The 25,621-nt window shown below is 58.7% G+C and overlaps 1 protein-coding gene and 1 long non-coding RNA gene across 4 annotated transcripts in view; one reads left to right on the top strand and one right to left on the bottom strand.

Moving 5' to 3' along the window:
* LOC110259223 overlaps positions 1-5,285 on the bottom strand; it is a 28,839-nt gene extending 23,554 nt beyond the window's left edge. The window contains exon 1 of one of the 2 annotated variants that reach the window (XR_002341394.1): positions 3,921-5,285. This is a non-coding gene — a long non-coding RNA (uncharacterized LOC110259223). Of the gene's footprint in view, positions 1-110; positions 2,173-3,920 lie in introns of those variants that run through there. The other variant, XR_002341393.1, reaches the window with a different exon arrangement.
* KCNQ1 (potassium voltage-gated channel subfamily Q member 1) overlaps positions 1-25,621 on the top strand; it is a 313,788-nt gene that overhangs the window by 142,774 nt on the left and 145,393 nt on the right. The window contains exons 11-12 of one of the 2 annotated variants that reach the window (XM_021082620.1): positions 7,394-7,514; positions 8,788-12,071. In XM_021082620.1, the coding sequence (XP_020938279.1) occupies positions 7,394-7,514; positions 8,788-9,295 (629 nt within the window). In that variant the 3' untranslated portion in view covers positions 9,296-12,071. Of the gene's footprint in view, positions 1-7,393; positions 7,515-8,787; positions 12,072-25,621 lie in introns of those variants that run through there. The other variant, XM_021082619.1, reaches the window with a different exon arrangement.

A 25,621-nucleotide genomic window follows, 5' to 3' on the forward strand; every position in this document is an offset into this window, starting at 1 on the left:
CAGCCAAGGAATTAAAGCCCTGGGAACCGGGATGGCTTGGGGAAGGACGACGTCACTGGGGCCAGGACGCCGAGGGCGCTTCCCCCCCGCCTGGCGCCCCGATGCCTCACCTGGCGGAGCCCCGGGCCCGCCTCGGGCCGGAGCGTCCAGAGGAGCTGCCGCAAGTCCACATGGGCCCGGCCTGCGCTGCACCCACATCTTGTCACACACCAGCCTCAGACTCCCTGAAGGTGGGGAGGACAAGCCAGGTCACTTGTCCACAGACCTCTGTCTGAAGGGGCAACGTGCCAGCAACGTGCCCAGCATCCAGCCCCCTGACTCCCTGTACCTTCTTGCAGGAGCCTGGGACCAGGCTGTGATTGCAGGTGGGCAGCCGGGAGGGTTTGTGGCCTGATCACTGCCTGCCTGTGGCGGGTAGGGGGACCCCGGTCTCTGACGACGAAGCTGGGCCTTCCTTCCCTGCCAATTTGGAACAACCAAGCTGTGGAGCCCTCTCCATGCCCTCGGCTGCGGGGCCCGTGTGCCGTTCTCAGGATTCAACCCCATTCTTCTCTGGCAGGTGCAGGCCCACCTGCCCCAAGCAGCCAACTGATGTGCACACATTTTAATTTCCTCAATCTCCAGGGCTGGGCCATTCTCCGGGTCGGGTGGCTCACCCTTGGCCTTCAGAGATGGATGGCACTTGTCATCTCGGCTGCTGGGAGAGTGGCCTCGCTCTCCAGCCACCACTCCACCAGCCCTTCCTGCTGTGCACAGTGGTGCAGACGTCAAAGGGTCTGTTTGCCCTTTTTTCCTTTCCCTTTTTTTGAAAGAACGTCTGAATCCTGGATGAAGTCTTAGCCCCGTCCCTTGACAACTGTACAACATAACCCAGGGCACTTGAATCGCAGCCCCGAGTCTCTACGACGGGGGTTGCAAGGGTTCCGGCCAGGTCCCAGGCCCAAGTGCGTGTGCTCTTCAAGGCCTGCCCGTCATGTCCCTGGGCTCTCACGGAATGTCACGGGCAGAGAGCCCTTCCCTCGGAGCCCTTCTCCAGGGTGTGACTAAGTCATGTCTGTGCGGCTTCCTGCTGGCAGCCTGCCCTCCCCCCAGGGGCCGAGGGCGCCCTGAGGTTTTTACACATCCCGTTGGAGCGCGAGTCAGCCCGACACCTTTCCACATGCTCACGGGCCACTGCATCCCCCTCTTGTGATGAGCCTGCTCGTCTGCTGCCAATTTTTCATTAAGTCGCTCATTTTTCTGGTTGATTTGTGTGGCTTCTTTATATTTGGGGGGGCGTTCTTCTTCCGGGGCTGTTTTTGCTCTTACATAGCTTGTTTAATGCTTAGCTCTAGATTTTAATGTAGTCGAACTAATCAGTCTTTTCCTTTGCGGTGATGGCTTCTTACGTTTTAGAAAATCCTCTGAAACCCTGAGGTCACGGACATAGCCTTCTAGATTCAGCGATAAAGTCTTCATAGTTTGGCCTTTCTTCATGAGTCGTCCGTCGCCTGGACTGCCGAGAATGAATTTGTGATGTATGGTGTGAGGGAGGGGTCCGGGGCAGCGTTTTCTGCGCGTGGACCCCAGCTATCACCGAGCGCCCTCTCTCCCCGCCGTGCACAGGCCACCTGACGCTCAGCGAGCATGCGTGGGGGCAGTTCCTGGTCACCCACCTGTCACCTTGCCTTAGGTCACCCCATCTCCGCATCAGCGTCAGCACCGCCGTCGTGATGTCGGCTCTGTAAAAGGACCGAGGTCTGGCAGAGCAAGTTCTCCCACTCTGCTGGGGATCAAGAATTTTGTGGATTCTTGGCTTTTCAAACTTCCAGATCAGGTTCAGAATCAGCGTGCCGAGGTTCCAGCACAGAACCTGTGTGGGTTTTATTAAGATTTGTGGACAATCTTCTCACTGTTGAGGCTTCGAGTCAACGAACAAAAGCGTATTTCCCCCTTTATTTATGTCTTCCTGAATGTCTTTGATTAAGGTTTTATAATTTCTCCTTAGAGGTCTTATGTATCCTTAATGAGATTCTAAAGTTTTTTGTGCTTTATAGACAGAGACTTTTTTGTGTGTTCATTTTTGGCTGCACCCATGGCATATGGACGTTCCCGGGCCAAGGATCAAATCCGAGCTGCATCTGCAACCTACACCACAGCAGTGACAATGACAGATCCTTGACCCACTGCACCAGGCCAGGGATCAAACCGGCACCCCTATAGATAGAGACAAGCCAGATCGTTAATCCAGTGTGCCACAGCGGGAACTCCTAAAATAATTTTTTTTCTTTTTTTTTTTTTTTTTTTTTTTTTGCTTTTTTAGGGCCGCACCTGCAGCACATGGAGGTTCCCAAGCTAGGCGTCCAATCGGAGCTGTAGCCGCCAGCCTACACCAGAGTCACAGCAACTCGAGATCCAAGCCACGTCTGCGACCTACACCATAGCTCACAGCAACGCCAGATCCTTAACCCACTGAGTGAGGCCAGGGATTGAACCTGCAACCTCATGGTTCCTAGGTGGATTCATTTCCACTGTGCCATGACGGGAACTCATAAAATCACCTTTTGATTTACAGAGAGGCAAAACTAGTGCAGAGAGTCCCCGCAGACCTCTCACCAGCTTCCCCTCCTGTGAGCATCTCATATAACCATGGTATGGTTATCAAAACTAAGAAATTAACAGTGCAGCCAAGATACAGTTTAGTTAATTCATCCAGGTTCTCCCACTTAAACTCCAGGTGTCCTTTTCTGTGCCAGGAAACGTCATGACATTTCTTCAGCAGGTCACTTTGGTCTCCTCTGAGCCCTGGCAGCGTCTCAGTCCCTCCTTGTTTCCGTGACCATGACCCTTTGGAGGAAAGCTAGTCAGGTGTCACGTCCCTTGGTTGGGGTTTGTCGGCACTTCCTCAGGATGAGACCGGGGTGATGGTTTGGTGGGAAGAACGCCGCAGAAGCGAGGTGCTCTTCTCGATGCACCGTGTCCGGCTCATGACATCAGCATATGCTGTCGCTGGTACTGTTAACCTTGACCCACTTGGTTAAGGTGATGTCAGCCAGGTTCTGTCAAGTTGGTGTTTTCCCCTTTCCACGGTCCACACATGAGGGCAGGGCAGGGCAGATGCACCCTGCCCCCTGCGTGTGGGAACGGCAAAGCACTGGCGAGCACGGGATAGAAGGCCACAGCACCGAATGAACCTTTGAGGGGAGGTCCTCCGAGGCTTCTCCTTCAAGTCTCACGTGCTAATTTTAGCACTCATCTGCCGGTCTTGCCCGTGGCAGGTATCACTGTGGTGGTCTCATGGTGACTTCTTCCACAGTCTCTCTGCACTGACCAGTGGGGAGTCCTCTGCAAGGAAGATCTGCCCCTCCTCCGATGACCCGTTCATCTGTGCCAGCTCGGCCTTGGGAGTGTTTGGTTTTGAGCTGTAGTGCAGCTCTATTGTTTTACATCGCAGCAGTGTTTCCCTTGCTCCTCAGGTTGTCCTAGCTTTGCCTGCTGGATTTGAGAGCACTTTGTGCAGCGGTCCCGTGTGCATCCGACACACCCTCCTCCTTTGCATTTGTCTGTTTTTGAGCCTGCCCTTGCTTTCTGGCACAATACCTCAGTCTCACCTCGCGTTTTCCCTGCCCTAGCCCCCACATCACTATTCACCCGAGAGCCTTGGTTCCTTTCACTGCAGAATGAATGGTATTTAGAAACCAGAATCTGGGCACTAGGTGTGCTCACTGCTCTGGAGTTGTCACTGCTTCTAGGGCCTCTCAGTGGACAGAGCAGGGAAGTGGAGGTCAACAGCCCAGGTGTCCCACCTCTCTCTCTGTCTACCTTGAGCTCAATATGAGCACATGCTGACATTTCTGCCACAGGGAATGTTCACAACCCCCCAACTCGTTTTTCTTCTCCACATGGAGAAACCTGGCTCCCTTGATCCATAACTTACTTACCTCGATGTACTTGCAGAGCTCCGTGAGACGGAAGTTACCAACTAGATTACTGCGTTTATGATGGTCTCCTTCTTCTAACCACGTCCAATCAGAAGTGTTTCCCAGGAGTGCCCACGGAGGCGCAACGGTTAACAAACCCAACTAGCAACCGTGAGGACTCAGGTTCATTCCCCGGCCTGCTCAGTGGGGTGAGGCTCCAGCGTTGCCGTGAGCTGTGGTGTAGGCTGCAGACATGGCTTGGTTCTGGCATGGCTGTGGCTGTGGCTGTGGCTGGCAGCTGCAGCTCCAATTCGACCCCAAGCCTGGGAACCTCCATGTGCCATGAGTGCAGCCCTAAAAAGACAAAAAAAAAAAAAAAAAGATTGCTTCCCAAAGCTTCATAGGCCAGCTCCTTCTTCCCCTCCCCTTTCCGATGCATTACATTACACAGGTACCACATTCTGCTCTCCATCCTGGGTCCACCAACAGGCTTATGTGAAGAGGGGGTTCACCGAGTAAAATTTATTCTTGGAAATGTACAGTTCTGTGGGTTCTGACAAACGCCTGGACCTGTGCATTCACCGCCACGTCACACAGAGAAGTTCCACAGCCCTAAAAACTCTGGTGTGACTCTTTCAAAGTGAAGCACTCCTCTTCCCCTAAACACTGGCAACCGTTGGTCTGTCTTCTGTCCCTCTAGTTTTGCCTTTTCCGCAATGTCATATAAATGAAATTACATAATATGTAGCCTTTTACACGTGGCTTCATCCACGGCTTGGCAAAAGGCATTTGCAACGCACCTACGCTGTTGCCTGAATCATTAGTTCACTTCTTTGATTGCTGGATGGTATTCCACGGTTTATCTGTTCACCTGCTGAAGTGCATCTTGGCTGTTTCCAGGTTTTGGCATACAATTGACGTATGGGTTTTTGCAAATGTAGAGTTTCAGTTCACTTGGGTAAATAACTGGGGCAGGGACCCATGCGCCTCATGATAAGTGTCTGTTTAACGTCCTAAGAAGCAGCCAGGCCCTGTCTAATACGGCCGTGCCACCGTGCACGCCCCTCAGCAAAGGGCAGGAGTTCCGGTTGCGCTGCATCTTCTGTGAGCACATGGTGTCGTCGGGCTTTGAGTTTTCTTTTTTCTTTTCTCAACGTAGGGTGGGAAGTAAGGCTCTAATAACTTTATTCTTTCCCGCATACCTAAGGTTGACCCTACTGAAAGTGTTAGCACTCTGATGAGGCCATAATGACAGCTTATGGTGGGTCTGATTTGCATTTTCCTAATGACCATTGACGGAATACAGCATCTTTTCTTTTCTTTTTTCTTTTGAGGGCCGCACCTGAGGCATACAGAGGTCACCAGGCTAGGGGTCTAATCGGAGCTATAGCGGCCGGCCCACACCACAGCCACAGCCACACCAGATCTGAGCCACATCTGTGACCTATGCCACAGCTCACGGCAACACCAGATCCTAAACCCCTGAGCAAGACCAGGGATCGAACCCGCAGCCCGATGGTCCTAGTCGGATTCGTTTCTGCTGCGCCATGTAGGGAACTCTGAGTTCAGCATCTCTTTCTGGTCTTCATCATTCATCCTTAGCGACGGATCGTTAGCTTTCTTGTCCGGTTGTGAGTTCTTTATAGACTCTGGATATAAAGTCCTGGACCAGAGAACTGACACGTATGCACTTTCTCCACGTCTTACCATTTGTCTTCTCGCTCTGTTTCGCAGTGTCTTTTTGCAGAGCAAATGCTTTTGATTTTGAGGACGTCCAGTTTTTCATTTTTCCCTCTTAACAAACTGAGCTTTTGGGATCGTACTTGGGTGAGGTTGTGGTTTCCTCGCGTTTTTTTTCCTCGTAAGACTGCACACGGTATCTTTTACATTCTCGTTTTCTGATGGTTGTGACCTGTAATGTGAGGCATATGTGCTAAATGGATTAAAATGTACACGCATACTCATACATTTATATTACAAATAAATCTAGGCGATCGTTGTACTGATGTGGGGTCGGGAAACCTTTCTTCTTCAAAGAGCAAGAGATGGGTATCGCTTCAAAAGCATAAAATATTTTCAATGATAAAGCAACCATAACTACAGTGAAAACGCCACAGACGACGGGAGAAAATGCTTGCGCCTGACACGACCAAGGGTTAAGTAGCTCGTAACATACACGACAAATTCCTACAAGTCGACAAGCAAAAATGAGCAAAGGATAGGAACAGATAAACAGCCTCTGAGCCCCAAAAGGCGTTCAGGGTAGAAGGAAAAAGAGCACGGCAGCCATCAGTCACGTTTGGCCGTCCCTGCAAAGGCTGCCAAAGGCCAGGGCAGACACAGCGGTGGGGAGGCCCACATGTTCCACTCCACTGATGCAACTTCTTGGGACGACAATCCAGCAGCATCTCGTAACATTACCATGGAAGCACCCTCTCACCTGCCTCAATACGCCAAGTTTTCATAAAGATGGATGGTGCATCATTGCCTTAGAGCAGTGGCATAAAGCTAATGGAACCCAATGCCCACCAAGCAGGGCATTGGGTTGCCCATGGCAGACCTCAACCACGACTGTCATGCAGCCGCTAAGGTACGGCCTAGACCCACGTGTCCACACCTGGAGGAAAGTGAGATGGGCACGCTGCAGTGACAGGAACAAGTGACAGGAACAGAGCTGTCACGTGGGTGTAAATGCAAGATCCGCCAGGTGTCAGCTGTTCTGACGAGCAGAGAGGGAGGAGCTAGGAGTCTGGCTGGTCCTTAACACCAATGACCCCAGGAGGGAAGGCTTTCGTGAATCTTGGAGTTATTAGTTATTATTTGAAATAAAAAAAAAAAAGACACCAGTCCCCACTGAAAACCAGGGACTGGTAAGCATTCTCGGTCAGCCCCGAGCGCCAGCAGCAGGTCACGGAGGGTGGGCCTGGATTCTGTGCCCCCCCGCCAGCCACTGGGGTGGTTCCTGTGCCTCCCCCGGGGCACGGGGGTGGGTGCAAGGGGCCTCGGGCTCTTTGGCCGGGACTCCTAGCACCCTGGGTCTCCACTGCTGCCTTCACAGCCCTCTGTCCCCGTGACAGTGACAGCGCCGTGCTGGCAACCAGCGTCCTCCCAGTCCCGTGCTCGTCCGCGGTTTTCTCCTCTACCTGAAAGCCCGGTGTGAACCCGGGGAAAGGCCGGGACACCTGAGCTCAGCCCTGCGTGGTCCTCACCCCGAGGGGATGTCACAGGCGCCGAGCTGCCCCTTGGACCTCCAGGGCCACGTTGACCACTGCCCTGAAGCCCCCGCGCTGGGCTTCCCGCACCGTCTCCCCTCCTCTCCCGGCCCCGCGCGTAGATACCCTCTGCGGGAAGGCTCGCGGGGCGCAGGTCTGCCCCACAGCCACGGTGGCAGGTTGGGGTGAGCATCCAAGCTCGGCTCTGGCCAACCCTGGGCCCCCTCTGCCGGCAGGCCCTCCTCTGAGGCCTCACGTGCTGTCCCACGTCTTTCCCTGCAGTGAAAAAGAGCCCCACGCTGCTGGAGGTGAGCACAGCCCAGTTCACGAGAACCAACAGCTTTGCCGAGGACCTGGACCTGGAAGGGGAGACGCTGCTGACGCCCATCACCCACGTGTCACAGTGAGTGCCACCTGCGCAGGGACGGCGAGCCGGGGGCGTGGGGCTCGGAGGGGCCACGGCCGTGCCGGCCCGGGGCTCGGTCTGTTCGCCAGGGCCCACCCCTCGCGATGCCCTCAGAAACTGGGGGCCCGGGCACCCGGCGGGGAGCGTCTGGACACGTGAGCCTCTTGTTCTGACTTCAGCAAAGCTAGAACTTTCGCATTTTGCACTTGTTTTCCTGCTTTGAGCGTCCGGGGCGGTTGTTTTTCTCTCCCTGAGCCCCCTCTGCTGCCCCCCCAAAAAGAGACGGCTGTGCTCTCCATCCCCCATGGAAGCCTGGCCAAAGCCACGGGGCAGATGCGTCTGCCAGTTGCCGCCGCTGTCCTCAGGGGCTCCTTCAGGTGGAGGAAATGGCTGATTTTCCACGCCTTCCAGTTGGCCTGTCCCCGAGGCACAGCTGGCCTGGGACGCAGCCCGGCCTCCCCCGCCGTCTCGGTATCGCCAGGCCAATCCCTGGGGCCCCGCCGTGCTGTGACGCCGTGCTCCCGGCCAGGCACCCAGTGGCGACAGCCTGTGCTGGGGTCAGCGGGACGCCCGGACCCATTCTGGCCACTGCCCCGCTGGGGAGGCCCCCGGGGAAGGTCTGTGTCGCGTCACATGAGCGGTGCCCTTGCCCTGAGTCCCACGTGGCGTGCGGGCCTCCCTCCTCTCCACGGACTTGCTCAGGTTGGGGGCTGCTCCAGACTTGAGGGGTCTCCGCGTGGTCCTGGACCCTGGGCGTCTCGTGCAGAGTGGCCTCCGCTGTGCCCACGACTCAGGAAGTGGGGACTCAAAAGGCAGGGTCTCTGGCCACAGGCCTGGTGGAGGCGGGGAGCCAGAACGAGGGGACAGGTCTGTCTCCAGGTGGTCCCATGATCAGACAGACCCCCAGCTGATGGCGGGGGGGGGGGTTGATAGCAGCAGGACTGGCAGGGTGTGGACAGCAAGCTTCCTCTCCGTCCCTGGGAGGCAGGGGTTACTCATCCTTGTCCACGTGGCGCCGGCGAACCCCTGGGATGGGGGCTTGGACCTCTGGGCTCATCCTGCATATGACGCGAGGGGCTCCCTTGATAAATGGGCCAGGGCAGAGGTGTGAGCGCCAGTGGGGGGTGGCAGGCAGGTGCAAAGGGCCAGCTTACCACCTTGGCAGAAGCTGCAGTTTTACAGCTGCTGGTATGTGCAGGACAGGTGGCAGTGCCTGCTCAGAGTCACCTTGCCGCACCACTCAGCCTGCCCCTTCTCATCCTCCTGGCAGCTCTCAGGAATTCCTGTCGGCTGTGGGCAGGCCCCCAGAATGCAGACAAGGAGTCGTCCTCTCCATGGACAGGGCTGGCACCCATCACCCGTCCAGTGGGCAGGCAGGCTTCGCCAGCTCCATGGGCTCTTCAGGGAGCCCCGAGGTGTGGTTGGTCAGACTAGGGACCAAGGTGGCCCAAGCTAAGCCCACAGCCACCCCTTCAGAAGTGAGGCCCGCCTGCGCTGGCACCAGCATGCCCAAGCTTCCTGGGGCCCGGGGCTGCCCAGGGAGCCCAGGGGGCACCTTAAGCCAGTGTAGCTGTGTCATCAGGGGAGCTCAGAGATCTCTTCCTCCTTCCTCTGACACTGAGGCCCTGAACGTAAACAGCCCCAGCTCTGTGCCCACCCCGGGCCTGGCGCCTCACCCTCCGGAGAGCCTGCTGCGGGCCCTCTCAGTGGTGTGGCCCCCTGGCTGTGGGAGGAGGGGTCCCCTCCGGGCCGGCTGGGCCTGGGCAGTGCTCACATGAGAGCCCGTGCGGGCCTTTCCCAGTGCAGACCTGGCGGGGAGCCGGCTGGGCAGGCGGGAGGAAGGGTGTGCGGTGCTGACTGGCGGCGACAAGGCCAGGGCTGTCCTAGGAAGACCACCTCAAGGCACCGTGGCCCAGTCAAGGCCGAGATGGCGGGGACCTGCACGCCTGTGTCCTCAGTGGTCAGGACACGCCTCGAGGGAGCCTGGACGCGGAGGGCAGGACGCGGGCGCAGCGAGGGAGGGATGTGGCCCCGGCTCCTGGGCACCCCCCCGGGCTGGGCAGAGGCCCCTCCCCACGGTGGTGCGGGGCACCTCGTTGGCTCAGGGCCCCTGCGCGGGGCCGGCATGGGAAGATGGCCAGGTCTTGGTGCCTGTGCTCGCTCAGGTCACAGGCCTCTGCCTCCCGCACACCCGCATGGGTGACGGGTGCCCCCGATTGAACTCGGCTCCAGCGGCTCAGGGATGCGTCTCGTCCTGCGGGCAGCTCAGCGCCGTGGACCGTGTGAGGAAGGGGGCGCACGCCCTGGTGTGTGTGCCGGGGTGGGGTGGGTGGGAGGCGGGTGCTGAAAAACAGACCATTTTTCTTCAGCACTTTCCTGATGCTAAATGTATTACCATGTTGGGCCGGTTCCAGAATTCAAATTAAAAGCATAAATAAAGACACATTTTGTTTCCCTCTCAAGCTCTCCCCGCCCGCAGGGCCCCAGGGAGGTGAGGTCACTGCAGCCTTGATTACAGGAAGGTCCCTAGGGCTGGGCCAAGCTCCTCTTTCCGGGGCCTGTGGGCCATCGTGGGAGCCAGGGGTCAGGGAACTGGGGGTCAGTGCACACGCCTGGCGTGGCCTGGGGAGCTGCTGGCGAGGAGGGAGCGGGGGCCCCAGGGTGGCTCTGCCTTCCCAGCCCCATAAACCAGCTCTGGGTGGCCTGCTGCAGTCTCAGCGCACACCTTTCAGACGCAGGCTGCCAGGAAGCTCCCTGAGCTGTGACCCCACCCAGGGCCTTGCCGCAGGAGACAAGGCGGCCAGGGCACTGTGGGGCGGGACAGCGGAGCCCTGCTCCCCGACAGGAGCTGGCATTAGGAGGAGTCTGAGGCCCCTGCCCCCCGAGGGAGGGCTGCCCCTGGGCGTCCCTGAGCTGTGCACACGACGTCTCATCGGGAACACCCTTGTCCCTCTCCAGCTGGCAGACCCCTCTCGTGCATCCTCCCCTCGTGGAGCCCCAGGACGCCCACGGGCCAGGCAGCCACATCCTCCCCCAGCTCCTGGGGCCCCTATACCAGCTCCCTGAGCCCTTACTATGGGGCCTGGGGCTCTTTGTGGGCACCTGTCTCCTGGGACCCTCGGGTCTCCTGGGCCCCGCCGTCTCTGGCACCGCTCAAGCCCCAGGCTAGAAAGAGCTCGAGGACTCTGGCTCTGCTTCGAGGCAGACAGGATCCCCCAGGCAAGGCCCAAGAAGAACAGGAAGCAGGGGCTGTGGGTGCCTCAGCCTGGGTGCTGACCAGGGCCGGGGCGGCAGGGTCAGAAGTGGCCTCGGCAGGAGGACCTGTGGTTCTGAGCGTGGCATGGCCCGGGTAACTTCGAGCAGCAGGGCTGCGAGACTGGTCTGGGGCCTGCCTCCTCTGCCACGTCAGCCAGGATGGGCTTGGTATCCCCACCCGTCCCCGTGGTTACAGGTGGCTCAAGAGGCCGGCCCCTCTGTGAGGGCAGAGCCCGTGGTTCCCCTGAAGGGTCCCCCAGAGAAATACGGTTCCGTCTCCACCTCTTCTGTTGCAGCATCTCACACGGGCGAGACTCGGCTCCTTCTAACGAGCTGCCCCTCTGCCCGGCCTGCCCAGGAAGAGTTTGGGCAGCACTTCGTACGTCGAGGTAGGGACAGGGAAGGTCAGGGGCCTTCTAGTGGGGGCAGGCGGAGCAGAGGCGGGGCCGAGCCTGAGGCTCTACGGGGCACGCACCAGGGGGCCAGGATCGCGCCTGTACACATGTGCCTGAGAGCGCGCACACACGCGCACGCACACACACACACACACACATATACACGGCGAGCGTGTACTCGCAGGCCGCCTGCGACATGACAGCCTGGAGATCCTTGAGCAAAAGCAGCCCCGTGTGCGTTAATTAGAATTTCCATGTCTCCAACTTTCTCCTGGACCCTGCAGAATCTCACGCCAAAACGTTCAAGTTTCTCTTTTCCAGTGAGGCCGCTGCGGCCTGGCTTCCAGCCACATCACTGCTAACGTCTCCTGAAATCCGCGTTTGTCAGGGAGGCCGGGGCCAGCGCCGTGCCTTCTGGAAACGGGGGCCAATGTCACAAGGCACGGCCCGGTGAACAGCTCCGCGGACCAGGGGTACTCTCACGAGCGGCAGGACCAGCTTCATCCGGGACCCCTGGGCGACACCCAGGGCCACCCCAGGAGCCCTGGAGGCGCTAGGACCGCATCTCTGCGAACCCCGAGCCCCTGGCTCGGTTTCTCACCCTGCAGACCTTGATGGGAAAAGGCGGAGAGGCCTTTCTGGGGCCCGTGTCCAGGGGGATGAGGAGAGGGCTTGCCAGGAACAGATGAGGCTAGTGCGTCTCTCCAGCCCAGTGTCCTGTCTTCTTCAGGGCTCCAGACCACCTCTGTCTGCTCGACATGCCAAGGAAGCCCCGCGGGAGCCCGCCCGGGAGGGTTGTGCAGGCTGCATGAGTCACAGGCTCCCCGTCGGAGCCCCACAGCCCCGGCCAGGCGCAAACCCGTCTCTGAAATGCACTGGGGGATTAAATGTTCTCCTAATTAAATTAAAAGCGAGGCAGAGTGGCTCAGTGGGAAAGAGACGGAACTGGGAATCGGATGCCCTCGCCCTGGCTCGCGGCCCGTGCCGGCCCAGCTGCGGGCAGCCCCGGGGGCCCGAGCCCCTGGAGCCCCGCTGCCTCCATCTGAGCCTGTGCGGAGGCTGTGGCCGGTCCCCCGGGGACCCGCCGTCTAGGTGGAAGGCCCAGAGGAAAGCAGGGAAGCTTCTCCCTTCCTCCGAAGCCGCTGCACTAACCGCAGCCAGTGCCCTGGGCCCAGCTCAGCCTTCTCTGCCGGGCGGGTGCCCAGCAAGGCAGCTTGTTGACCCAGCGGGCAGCGCCGAAGGGTGTCAGGAAAGAAGGGCTGGGCCCCGGAGGTGGCTTTAGGTTGTGCCGGTGTCGCTGTCTGGATGTTTCTGGCCCTCGGGGAGTCCCACCCGGCTCCCCCGGAGCTCTGCCTAAACCTGGGAGGGGAGACCAAGTCCCGGGGCGGCCTGGTCAGGAGGCGAGTCCCGAGGCCTCTGAGCAGGGCCGGCACGGGGCTGGGGCCCGAGCTGGCCACCTGTCAGGTCAGGCTTGGCAAGGATCGACCCTGTATGCAGGGTCTGTTGAAGGGTGACGTACCCACGTGAGCACCCAGAGCTCCAGCCCCCAGGTGAGGCAGCAGAGCCTCCCAGGGAGACCCTGTGCTCCCACTTCCTGTCGCTGATGCCCAAGGGGAACCAGCGTCCTGGCTTCTAGCAGCGCGACTCAATGGCGTGCATTCCTGAACTTTCTAAAGATGGACATGCCCCCCCCACCCGCCCTGCCCCATACGCCTGACTTCCTGTGAGCCCAGCCGTCCGGCTGCAGAGAGTTCCCTCTCTCCTTGCCGGCTGGCCCTCGGCCTCAGGTGAGCCATTCTACTCCCACGGCCACGTGGAGAGCAGGGCCCCGCGTGGGCTGCCGCGGTCGACGCCTGACAGCTCCGTGTAAGCAGCTCTCCGGGACCCTTCCAGGCTGCGGTTCAGCGAGGCGCTGTCTAGGTGTGGGGTGGCCGGCTTGCTGGATGAGCATGCTGACTTACAGTGGATGCTGGTTCCCAGGTTCGCGGCGCGGGCGGGCACACCCCTGCCTCTGCCACTGGGGCGGCGCGGCACTCCGGCAGCTCCACGCACCCCGCTTCGCGCCGTCCACCCCCTCCCCGCCGGCCGAGCGGGTGGGCGTCCAGCGGCCCGTCCAGCGTCGATGGTGATCCGCGGGAGAGCCCACGGCTGGTGCCGCCGCGCGTCTTTCCACGCTGCTGTGCTGCGTAAGGCGCCCGCTTCGGGTGCCCGTTTCCTCTTGGGTTATCTCGGCTCGTGGAGTCGTGGTCCTGCCTTGACGCGTGCTGGACGCGAGCCGCTGGTCTGACAGATAGAAGTTCACTCCGGGCAAGCGGCACCCCCCTTCCGCAGCCGCCCTGTGCCTCTCTCGAGGGTGTCTTCTGATGCGCGGGAGGTCTTCACGTTAGCGTGACCCAGTTCGTGGAACACTGCCTTTCTGGAGAGCACCCTCTGTGTCCCAGCTGAGATGCGTTGACGACTCCAAGGTCATCAGGATAGGGGGTGTTTCGAAAGCTCTGCGAGTTCGCCTCTCCCATGCGCATCTGCAGTCTGCCTGGAACCAATCTCTGCATCCCATCCCACGTGAGGCTGAGGTCGAGGTCCCCCTCCCCCCCACCCCCCAGTGTGGAAATCCTATCTGACTCGGCACCTTTATGGCACAGGCCATCCTCCCGCCCCCGCCCGGCCAGGTCAGCAACGTCACGTCCACGTGTGGCTCTGTCTGGGGACCTCATTTGCTGCCACTGGTCAGCTCTTGGGTTTTCTTTTCTGCCGGGACCGTGCTGTGTGTTCCCAGTAGTTGGAGACCAGCTCTTGACAGCTGGCCGTGCAGGCTCCCTTCTCGTGCCTTGCTTGGCTGTCCTGGTGTGGCCCCATCTCTCCATCCATGGGCCAGTTTCCAGAGAAGACCCCAGTGGGTACCGCAGCTCTCCGGACAGGTCTGGGGGGAGGGAGTGTCTGAACAGCACTGAGTCTCTGGACCAGGTCTCGGCGTGTCCCGCGTCCGTCTGGGCCTCCTTTCATCGCTCCACGTCTTGAAGTTGGCCGTGTGCTGAGATTTGTTCCTCGTGAGCTGACTTTATCATGCTTCCTCAGGCCTGGGGACAGTGCGCCAGGAAACCCTGGCCATCGGGGGCCATTGTGCCCTGGGTCAGCTGGCGGGGGCAGCCCCCTCACCTGTCTGGGTGTCCGTGTGCTCCTGCAGACACGGGGGCTGTGGCCCCAGGTGCCGGTGTGAGGCCCTGGGGACCAGGAGCAGGCACCTGATTTGGGAAAGTGCCCGAAGCACGTCAACCTGAAACATCACCTGGTGATGAGCCCCCAGGGGGACGGGACAGCCCTTCCTTGGCCAGAAAGCTTCTAAATCCACCAGGTCACAAGTTTTCACGGGGCACAGACGAGGCCCCGGTGTTGTCCTTATGTAGCAAGACGTACCTAGAGACCCCAAAGCCAGGCCGGGCTGAGGCAGGGAAGAAGCTGTAGGCCCACGACCCACGGCCTCCCGTCCCCGGGAAAGGGGCTCATGAGCTGCTCTGGGCCCAACGGACACACCCCACCATTTATTCCCGTCAGCCAGGCAGTCCTGCCAAGGATGGCACCAGGCTTCTGCCGCTGCTGCGTGTGGCAGGGGAGGGGGGCACCGAGGCGTTCCCAGTCTCTGAGCGACTGGCAGGACACACAGCCCAAAGGTGGCAGCAGGGTTTGCCAACCTGGCGGCCCCCAGGTGCTCAGGAGAGGCCGACACTCTAGTGCACATGTCTTGGGGGCAGGGGGCTGCTGCTGGCAGGCACACAGCTCGAATCTGTGGTAGGGCCCTCAGAGGGCACCTGTGAGTCACTCCCACAAGTCACAGGACGGGGACTTGCCAGCATCACCCATGAGGCAGTGGCAGAGCCCAGGCTTATTCCCCGACATACCACCTTTAGGGGCCCCAGTCTGTGAAGGGGAGGCCGGCTCCCCCAGGGCTGCTGAGCAGGGCAGGGAGGTAACAAGCCAGCGGTGGGGAAGAGCCTGGCTGCTGGCTCGGGTCTCTGCCCCCTAGGGCGCTTCTGTGGCCCAGCGGGCAGGCGGGCACAGGCCATGGAGAGGCAGTCCGCGCACTGGCTGGCGACTTGGCGCCCTCTCCAACGAGAGCCCTGCGCCTTCAGTCGCTTCCTGACCTGGCACCGCTGGGCGCCCCAGACCTGCAGAGCACTGGGGGCTCTTGGACCACGTGGGCAGCACCGACTGACCTCCCGGGGTGCAGGGCCCAACCCGGCGTGGGGGCTCCTTCAAGGTTCACAAGCCCTCTCGGGACAATGCGGGCAGCCTGGGCGCATCCTTAGCAGTGACCGGCTACTGCTCAGAGGTCGGGCTGGCCCTCGGGAGCGCCGGGCGCCCTCTCGGAGGCCTGGTGGAGGGAGAGAGTCGGGTCCAGCCTCCGAGTCTGCGCCCCCGACCTCCCCAGCAGCCCCGCCCCGCAGTCGTGCCCCCCACTGCTGCTTCGATCTTCCCAGCAACCTCTTCGCCTGGTCAGTGGCCCCAGAGGCTCGCCTTGGAGACAGCGCTGGGGAACCCTGAGAAGAGCAGGTGTTCACACAAAGTCCTCCTGTGTCACTTGGCCCAGAGCCCCTTGGGGGGGGGGGGTGCCCAGCGCTCTCATGGCCCCTGATGACCTGCAGAAACTGCACTCTCTCCACCTGCTGCCGCCTGGCCACACAGGTGCAAGGCCCCAGTGACTTCGGCCCGAGAGAAGCTAAGCATGACCAGCCTGCCCGCCACGCGAGGCTGATCACGGCCTTGTCTCATTTCCTGCCTTGGTGCTGGTCCCCGCCTGTAAATGTTTAACTCCCGAAGGCGCTGACCTCGGGGCTCTGAAGGCCCAGACTGGATCAGGGGGCGGGGGGTCCTTCCTGCGGGTACGTGGGGACCCCCGGGGGCCGAGGGTCGGCCTCTGCAGCAGGCCCACCGGCTCCGCAGCAGGAAGAGCAAAGGCTGGCCAGGCGTGGCAGGGGCAGCAGGCCGGCCCAGGGCGGCATGCCCAGCCCCGGGGGCCGGCACCTCGTTTGAAGGTGCTGGTGTGCCCCCCGAGGGCCTGGCCTAGGTCTCCCGCTGTGGGGAAGGAGGCGCGGAAGCTGGTGTGCGGGGGCCACCCAGTGTGGGCTCAGGAAGGGCAGGAGTGTGACCGAGGCCGGGTGTGGCCGGGAGAGCACAGCCAGTTGTGGGTTTTTCTTGGGGCCCAGATAGACATGAGCAGGGACGGAGGCCCCTCTCACTCAGCCCCCGCCACACACACTAGGGCCTTTCTTCAGCGCACGGCTGTGCAGCTGGAGGCCAAGGACACCCTCTGGAAATCTGAATTCCATTCGCTCTTGGCAGAGAGCAGCTTCCTGCTTGGGGAAGGTGTGCGCGTGTGCACTCGCGTGTGCACACACGGCCGCAGGGGCTGGCGGGGCAGAGGCACGTGGGCGGAGTGGCGTTTGAAGAGACGTGTAAGGTGAGCCCAGCGTTTCCCGGCAGAGGGGACGGCACTTGCAGGGCTCGTTCGGAGGAGTTTCCGGCGAATACCTGGAATGAATGACTCCAAATCGTGCAGGCGGCGTTGCCTCTGAAACAGACTCTGGCTTAAAACAGCCACAGCAAAACATGCCTCCGATTGTGAAAGCCAGAACTTTTTGCAAAATAATTCAAAAAGTTTGCTGAACCTTAAACCTTTCCTGAAGATGCCTTCCTTCTGAAGTTAACTCACTAAAGTTGCTCCAATCCCAGCCTGGTGCCAGACCAGTTTCCTGGAAACCCTCGCCAACTGCTGGCCTTTGGAAGGGCTTGTCACCCTAATAGCTGCTAAAAAAAAAAAAAAAAAAAAAAGAGCTCGCCGGGCACCTTGGCTGCAGGGTCTGAAAAGGGCTTTGTGTCGGCCCCAGCTGCAGAGTGCCCTGGGCCTGACTGGAGCTGTCTCTCTTCGTTTCCTCTTACAGTGGCAGGCGCTGGGCCGGCTTCTTCCTGCCCGCTCCGCTGCCAGCGGTGTAGCCAGGCCCCCCCATGCCCAGGTGGGGGCCGGGAGGTCCAGGGCAGGGCCCTTGGAGGGGGTGGGCGTGGGCACGTCCCCGGCAGGTCACCAGCCTCAAGGTCCCCCCTCGGTTCCTTGCCCCCACGGGAAGAGGTCAGGACCCCTCCCGGGTCAGCACCGCGTCGCTTCGCCACGGTTCCCAAACCGCGCCGCTCTCCCCAAAGCAGACTGCTAGCAACACGAAGCATGAAAGTGACCTGGGCTCCGGAGTTTTAAGAGAGTTTACAGTGTGAATGTGCCTTGAGACAAGCTGAAATTAACAGAGACATCGGGCAAATCAGCCGAAAAGCGTGTTACGTGTGGCCACTATGGCATTAACCGCAATCAAAGATTACCTGAAAATGGACAAAAGTTAGCTGATGAGACACAGTAGTCAGAACCCGCCACATGCTGCTCGTTCCTTTAATAAGCACTCCTCTCCCGATTCTGTAACGACAGGACACAGGTAAGGCGTCATTCCCTCGGGGAGCCCGGGGCACCTGCGCGGGCGGAGGGTGCCCTTCCCGTGAGGGGTGGGCTCCCTGGGAGCCTGCCCGGGGCCTGGGCCGGAGCAGCCCCGGCTCCTCGGCGTGGTGTGAACCAGAACCCGCCCCGCCGGCCCCGCCACGGAGGCCTGATCCTGTGCGGCCTGGCAGCACGCGTGCAGGAGCCGCAGCACACAGCCCCACACAGTGACATGCTGCTCAGGAATCACAACAGCAACGCAACGCGACCCACGTGGGAAAACAAGTGCAGTCCGCAGAGGCAGGCGGCGGGAGAGCTGGCTGTCCCACTCCAGCCGCCCCGCCTCCAGTTTCCCTCCCTCAGGCGCCCCGCTCTTTCCTACTGGGCAGACGCGTCTACACTGACAGCTCCTTTGCATGTGGGGGTAGCCGAGATGGACCTGCAGTTGGCCTTTTCGACCTGGTGCCAGGTATGCCACCCCTCTGACACGGCCGGCCTACCAGTCACAGGGCAGCACAGTGAAGAGGAAGCGTCTTTATTTCATGGTATCATCTATGCACACATGTGTCAACAGGTGACAGCTCTGCGCATGCAACTGAAGTGCCTCTTTCTCGTGGTCGAGGCTCCAGAATCCTTAGGGGAACTCTGCTCTCAGGCCACCGTGCTGGGCCTTCCCAAACGGGACTGTGCTCGTGGGAGGTCTGGTCTTTCTGGCTCTGGTCCCATCGCGGGTGAACACAGGGATCCAGGCGTCTGAGAAGGGCCCAAGGCGCTGGGCGGGCAGCAGCTGGAAGGAGGCTCACGGGTGCCGCGCGGTGCGCTCTCCAGAGCGCGTCCCGCCAGAGGACGCGGAGGTGGCTGCTGTGAAGGCCCGAGGCAGGCCCTGGGCATCGGCAAGGGCCCTGCTGACTTGACTGCAGCTGGCTGGAGGCGGCCAACAATCACGAGCTTGGTGGGCTGGGCAGGAAGCAACCCGGCCAGGGCACAGGGCCGGACCTGCAGGCACTGTGCTGTAGGGGCACCGTGCAGCTTCCGCTAGGCGAGCCCTCTTGTTGCTCAGTGAGCAGGCGGCCCGGTGTGCACGCCTCAAAGGGAACACGTCTGTCTGTGCGCTCCGGCCAGAGCTGTCTTGAGACGTCCAGAGCTCCTTTGCCGTCACCAGTTCCCTACGGATGAGACCAGTCCCTACGGATGGGGGGGTGGGGGCAGCCAGAGGCAGCCATCGCCCCTGCAGGGGTTCCCCGCCGGGCTGCCCGATTGCGAAATCAGGCCGTCGGCAACGTCCCTCCCCGCGGACACGACCGTCCCCCGACCCGTCCTGCCCCCGGCGCAGCTCGCGCTCTGCCGACGGAGGCCCCCTCGAGGCGGTCTCTTGTCACACAAGGACCCTAGAGAGTCAGCCCTTCATGAAGAAGAACCGTTCAGTCTTGTCAAGACAGGCGATTTCACCAGGTTAAGGGAGGCGAAACCCAAGGCCGGAACGGAGGTGAGGCCACCCACCGGCAAGCACACCGGGGCTGCGCGGGTCCAAGGCGAGCGCGTGCAAGCACACCCGATCCGAGTGTCGCCCAGGGAGGCCACGGAGCCTGAGCCTCTGCGTGAAGGGGCTGCCGGAGGCCACGCGGAAGGGGGCCGGCGCCTGAACTGCGCGGTCACGAAGCTCCAGACGGCGCCCCGGGGACCCCCCGCCCCCCGGAACGAGCAGGCGTCTGGAATGACAGCAGCTGGTCTACAGGATGCTGTCACTTTCAAAACCGTTACTGCCACTTCTCAGGGCACCTTCCCCAGCGAATCTGTCTTGCACGGGGTGCTGCTGCTCCCCCGTCTCAGTGCAGTCACGTCAGGAGGCCCCTCGCCCCCCCCCCACCCCCCGCCCGGCGAGGCGACACACTGGTGGCGTTCGGCTGGGTCCTGCGGAGCAAAGGCCTGGGCCCCCCCCCCCCAGCGCTGCTCGGAGGGTTTCGCGCGGTGCCCGTGTCCCCACACCCTCACCCGCAGGCGAGGGCGCAGCTTCCGTCTTCATTTCTTTCCGTGAAGGACACAGTTACCCGGGAGTCTTAATTCACTTTCTTTTAGTGGAAATGAGGCTTTTATCGCTTCGAGGAAAAAAACGTTTCTCTTTTCTCCCTTTTTGTGAACCGCCTTCTCCACACCCTTATTTTCGTGCATGCCTCTCCGTGCTGACTTGCAGCAACAATCTTCTGTGTTAAAAATAGTTCAGCCCGACGGTTTTTTGGTCTTTCAGCGTCTCTATTTTCCTGCTGGCAGGATTTTTTTTTTAATTTCTCATAGTCAACTCTGCAGTGTTTAGTCATTCGAAGCCCTCGTCTTCAATTTTGAAAGCGACTTATTCTGAGATGTTTTCATAAATTCTCCCATGTCTTCATCTGTCGTATATATTTCATTTTTTACTTTTAACATATTTTTTTCCAAATTGAAGCATAGGTAATTTACACTGTTGTAGAAGTTTCAAGGGAACAGCAAAGTGATTTGGTTGCATATATATACTCATATATGTAATATATACAAATGTAGATTCTATAGAATATATATTCATACAGATAATACAGAAACTGCATTACGCATGGCACATATTCATACATATATTCATTTTCGGAGTCTTTTCCGTTAGAGGCCATCACAAGACATGGCGCAGAGCTGCCGTGCTCTACGGTAGGTCCTTCTGTTTACCTGTTACACACAGGAGAGAGTATATGTTAACCCCAAACGCTCATTTATCTCCCCCCACCCCCAACCCCTTCGGTAACCATAGGTGTGTTTTCTGTGCCTGTGAGTCTATTCTGTTGTGTAAAGAAGTTCACTTGTAATGCTTCGTTAGGTGCCACATGTCAGTGATGGTATCTGCTTTCCCTGACTTCATGTAAGGTGCCAATCTCTAGGTCCAGCCGTGTTGCTGCAAAAGCCCTATTTCACTCTTTTTGACGGCTGGCTAATACTCCATTGTATACACACACCACATCTTCTTTATCCCTTCGTCTGTGGGTGGGCATCTTGGTGGCTCCCGTGTCTTGGCTATTGTAAATAGTGCTGCCATGAACACTGGGGTACATGTGTCTTTTCGAATTATGTTCTCCAAATATATGCCCAGGAGTGGGATTGCAGGATCATATGGTAACTCAATTTTAAGTCTTTGATTTTTTTGCTTTTTAGGGCCACACCCATGGCATATGGAGGTTCCCAGGCTAGGAGTCGAATCGGAGCTACAGCTGCCGGCCTACACCTCAGCTCACAGCAAGGCGGGATCCTTCATCCCCTGAGTGAGACCAGGGATCGAACCTGCAACCTCATGGTTACTAGTTGGATTCATTCCCGCTGTGCCACGAGGGAACTCCTCAATTTCTAGTTTTAAGGAAACCTTCATACTAGCGGCCACACCAGTTCCCATTTCCATCAGCAGCTTGGAGGGTTCCCTTTTCCCCACACCCTCTCCAGCATTTCTTATTTGCAGATATTTTTAAAGATAGCCATTCTGACCGGTGCGAGGCGATGCCCCACTGTTGTTTTACTTTGCATTTCTGTAATAATTTAGTGATACTGAGCATCTCTCCTGTGCCTGTTGGCCATCTGTATGTCTTCTTTGGGGCAAAGTCTATTTGGGTCTTCTGCCCATTTTGTGACTGGGTGGTTTGTTTTTGATATGAAGCTGTATGAGCTCTTTGTATACTTTGGAAATTAACCCCTTGTCAGTAGCATCATTTGCGAGTATATTCTCCCGTCCTGTAGGTTGTCTTTTCATTTTGTTTACGGTTTCCTTTGCTGTGCGAAAGCTTTCAAGTTTACAGCATTTGCTTATTTTTGTTTTTATTTCCATTACTCCAGGAGACGGATCCAAAAAAAATACTGCTGTGATTTATGTCAGAGGGCCCTGTGTTTTTCCTTTAGGAGTCTTGTAGCATCCAGCCTTATATTTAGGTCTCCAGTCCATTCTGGTCTGTGTGTGTGTGGTGTCAGAGACTACTCTAACCTCGCTCTCTTACACGGAGCCGTCCAGCCTCCCAGCACCGCTTACTCAAGAGACTTTCTTTTCTCCATTGTGTTTTCTTGCTGCCTCTGCCACCCGTCATCGACTGACCATGGTGTGTGGGTTGACCTCTGGGCTTTCTGTCCTGTTCCACTGATGTCTTGGTCTGTTTTTGTGCCGGTGCCACACTGCTTGGATGACTGTAGCTCTGTAGTGCAGTTGGAGGCCAGGGAACTGATTCCTCCAGCTCCATTTTTCTTTCTCACGGTTTTTTGGCTAGTTGGGGTCTTTTGCGTTTCCCGGCACATTTAAAAATTTCTTGCGTAACAAACTTTCTGTGAAGAATGCCATTGGTAACTTGACAGGGGTTGCCCTGAATCCGTAGATTGCCTTGGGTGGTACGGTCATTTTGACAATATCGAGTCTTCCGCTCCAAGAACACAGAACAGCTCTCCATCTGGGTTGTCTTCAATTTCTTTCGTGAGTATCTTGTAGCTTTCAGAGTACAAGTCTTTCGCCTCCTCGGGTTTATTCTGTCCTTTTGAGGCAATGGTAAATGGGACTGTTCCCTTAATTTCTCTTTCTGATGTTTCGTTGTCAGTGTTGGGAAATGCGCTAGATTTCTGTAAATTAGCTCTGTATCCAGCCACCCCACCAAGTTCACTGACGAGCTCTAACAGGTTCCCGGCAGCGCCTTGAGGGTTGTCTATGCACAGCATCATGACAACTGCAAACAGTGGCCACTTCCGTTCTTTTCCCATCTGGATTTTTCTTTCTTCTCTGATTGCTGTGGCTAGGACTTCCAAAACGGTGTTGAGGAAAAGTGGCGAGAGCGGGCATCCTTCGTTTTCTACAGTCGAGTATTTAGTGCTTTGTCCAGATTTTGGCATAAAGGGTGATTGAATTAAATGCATTATCCCAACACTATTCATCTGAACACATCATCCTCTCTCCACCGACTCAAGCTGTTGCCTTTATCATATTTCAAACTCTCATTTCATCTGTGTCCATTCCTAGACGGTCTTCTGGATGGTGACGGGCCAGACCCGGTTGACTTTTGAACTTACGATGGACTTACGAGTGTGGAGGGCTTCCCCCACCTCTATTATTCAAAAGAGAAAGCTGCATTTCACATAGTACAACCAGGGAATTGGCAACCAGGGGGGTCCATGGGCATGGCCTCAGACCAAAACACTGCAGGTTGCAGGATGAGCTTTTGAGTTGGACGGGGACGCTGGCGGGCTTGGGATCAAGTCCTCGTCCTGGCAGATAATGACATCAAGGAGCAGGAGTGCTCGTTCCTCCCAGGCTCACATGGCAGAATCCCGGCCGGGGGCACAGGCTTCGCGGGTCTGAGCCCACAGACGTATGATCATGGTTTCGTGGCATCTTATGAAAACTGAATTCAGTAACTCAAGAGACTAAATAAGCCTAATTCGAAAAGGAAAAAAAAAAAAATGGCAATACGAAAATCTGTGCCATGTAGCCAGCCCCCTCCCAGGCCAGCCACCCAAAGGGACAAACTGCCATGAGAAAGTGTCATCACTGGAGTGGTGTTATAGCCAGTGCAGGTCAAAGCGGTTTCACAGCGTGACTGGGTAGCAGCAGGGACTCAGGGTCCTATCTAAGCCACCACGGCTTTTCCAGCCTCATCCATGTGGATCCGGCCCAGAGGAGCCTGCCCCGTCCCCGGCCTTCCTGTTTGGGGCCTCTCTTCTACTGACTTAGAAAGAGAAAGCGGTGCTCAAAGCAGATTCTGGAGCCATGGCCCACGTGCAAAGCCTGACTGCACCACGCCCCGCCTGCTGGACCTTGAAGGAGTCTCTTAACCTCAGTCTCCGTGTCCCCATCTGTAAAATGGGGGCGCTAAGGAGGCGAGCCGTCCACGGGGGTCACGGGGCGGATTAAACGAACCCGGAGCGTGAGGCGCGCGGCGTGGCGCTGACCACGGGCAGGGTACACGCAGAGCTGCTTACACGGGCGTCCCTGCCCCGCGATGCCTCGCTCGGCTGTCTCTACCGCGGTGAGGGCCCCACGAGGTCAATGGGGAGGGGGCTGAAGGAGCAGCGTCTCCTTCGGGGGGCAGGACGGCGGGGCCTCTCCGAAGCCCGCTGCCACTCAGCACGGGCGGCCGGGCTGCAGCACAGAGCTCCAGACGCTGCTTTTCCAGAACGTTACGGGGCAGGCATCATGACCCCCCCCCCCATGTTACCTACAGAATCCGCGTGCCTGATTTAACAAATAAAACTCACGCGTGTGACCACCCATATTCTGCCAGCATTTCCTATCGAAACCGCAATCAATTTAGATTAATTGAGAATTACCTTTTTTACAAATCTGTTTGACTTTGCAAAGATCAGAGAGCTTGACCCAGATGTTCAACCAGCTGTACTGTCCCTCGGCCTTTTTCAGCCCTTTGTTCGGATGCATTTTCTACATTTTTAACTTCACGAAGGAGCGTTTTTAGGAAGCCTGAGTTTTTTAAATCTGGAGATGGCTTTTTTCAACCAGCCTTTCCATTGTGCACCGCTGTGGGCAGCACTAGAGGGAACTCAGTGCCAGGACAGACACTGATACAGGGGAGCCTCTGTCACCCCGGGGTCCCCGGTGGGCCTCGGCACAACCCCACTCCCTGCCGCTTTGTCCTTAGCCCCCGGCAACCCTGGTCAGCTCTGCACGGCTTGCTTTTTGTCATCACAAGAACGCTCTCTGACTGGAACCGCCGAGCCCGGGGCCTGTGACACTGGCTGTTCTCATTCAACACAGGTCCCCGGAGAGGCACGGGGTCGCTGCGTGGACCCTGCACTCCAGTTACAGACATCCCACCTCGGCACTGCCTCTCGGAGATGCAAGCGCTGCGTGTCCTCTTGTGAGGCCAGCCTTGCCAGGTCTGCGGGGGGGGGAAGCTGGGCCACCGATTGCATCAGGGAGGCGAGTATTTTGAAGACGCTCCAGAAAAAGCGCCCGTGAAGACCCTTCCTTCGGTTTGCTCTGCATTTTGTTTTCCTTAAGCGCTTCAGGGAGGGACAACTGAGGTGCGAAATCTGTCCAGGATGGACGTCTCGTGCGATGACTCCGGAGATGAGCCCCCCCCCCCCAAAGACCATCGACAGAGGCCTCACCTCCCAAAGTCCCCGCACACCCCTTTATCGTGGCTGTTACCACTCTGGAAGGACCCCGAACCTAAGCGCCCCGCTCGGAGCCTGAGTGCAGCCCCGTGGACACGGGCCACGGGCTGGCGGACGGCTCTCGGGGCCCCACGCGTCCTGCGGGGCTGAAGCTTGTGCCCTTGGACAGGTCCCGCCCGGCTGCCCCGCGCCCGCCCCAGCACCTGCCAGTCCCCCCTCTGCTCCGCGGAGCTGGACCATTTCAGGCGCTCCCCATATGCGGGGTCGTGCAGGGCTTCTCCCTCTGTGTCTGGCTCAGGTCACTGTCCCCCCTCCACGTTCCTCCATGTTGTCACGAATAGCAGGATGTCCTCCTTGTGGAAAAGTCCTTGTAGACAATTCGACTTCTGGCGCGAACAAGCTTCGGGGGGGCCAGTCCTTTTTATGTGGCTGGCTGGGGGGAGAGCAGGACACCAGGAAGCAGGCTGGCTCCCTAGGACGGACGCAGGGTCGGGGAGCCCCGGGCCATCCTGCGGGCTTGAGAGGAGGGCACTCCTGTCCTGAACGGTCCCCCCGGAGAGGCCCTCACTCTCTCCCGGTATCTTCCCGTCGCCCCACCCCACCCAGTTCCGTCACCCTGCAGTGACCTGCTCACCCCCACGTAGGGGACAGCTCCTGGGGCTGGGTGGGTGCAGGCGCGGAATGGGACTCCCGCGACAGCCCTGGGGGAGGGCACGTGGTGGGTGAGCTTCATGGCCCCGGGCTGGCTCGATGGGAAATGGGGTTTGGGAAGCCCCCCATGGGCTAGGGCGGAGCTGGGCCTGGAAAGGACCTGCCTTTCACTTCTCTGGAGGTTTCCAGCGCTGCCTCCCCAGCCCCCTGCCCCACCACCC

This window comes from Sus scrofa, chromosome 2 (genome assembly GCF_000003025.6).
Source record: "Sus scrofa isolate TJ Tabasco breed Duroc chromosome 2, Sscrofa11.1, whole genome shotgun sequence".
NCBI classification, from domain to species: domain Eukaryota; kingdom Metazoa; phylum Chordata; class Mammalia; order Artiodactyla; family Suidae; genus Sus; species Sus scrofa.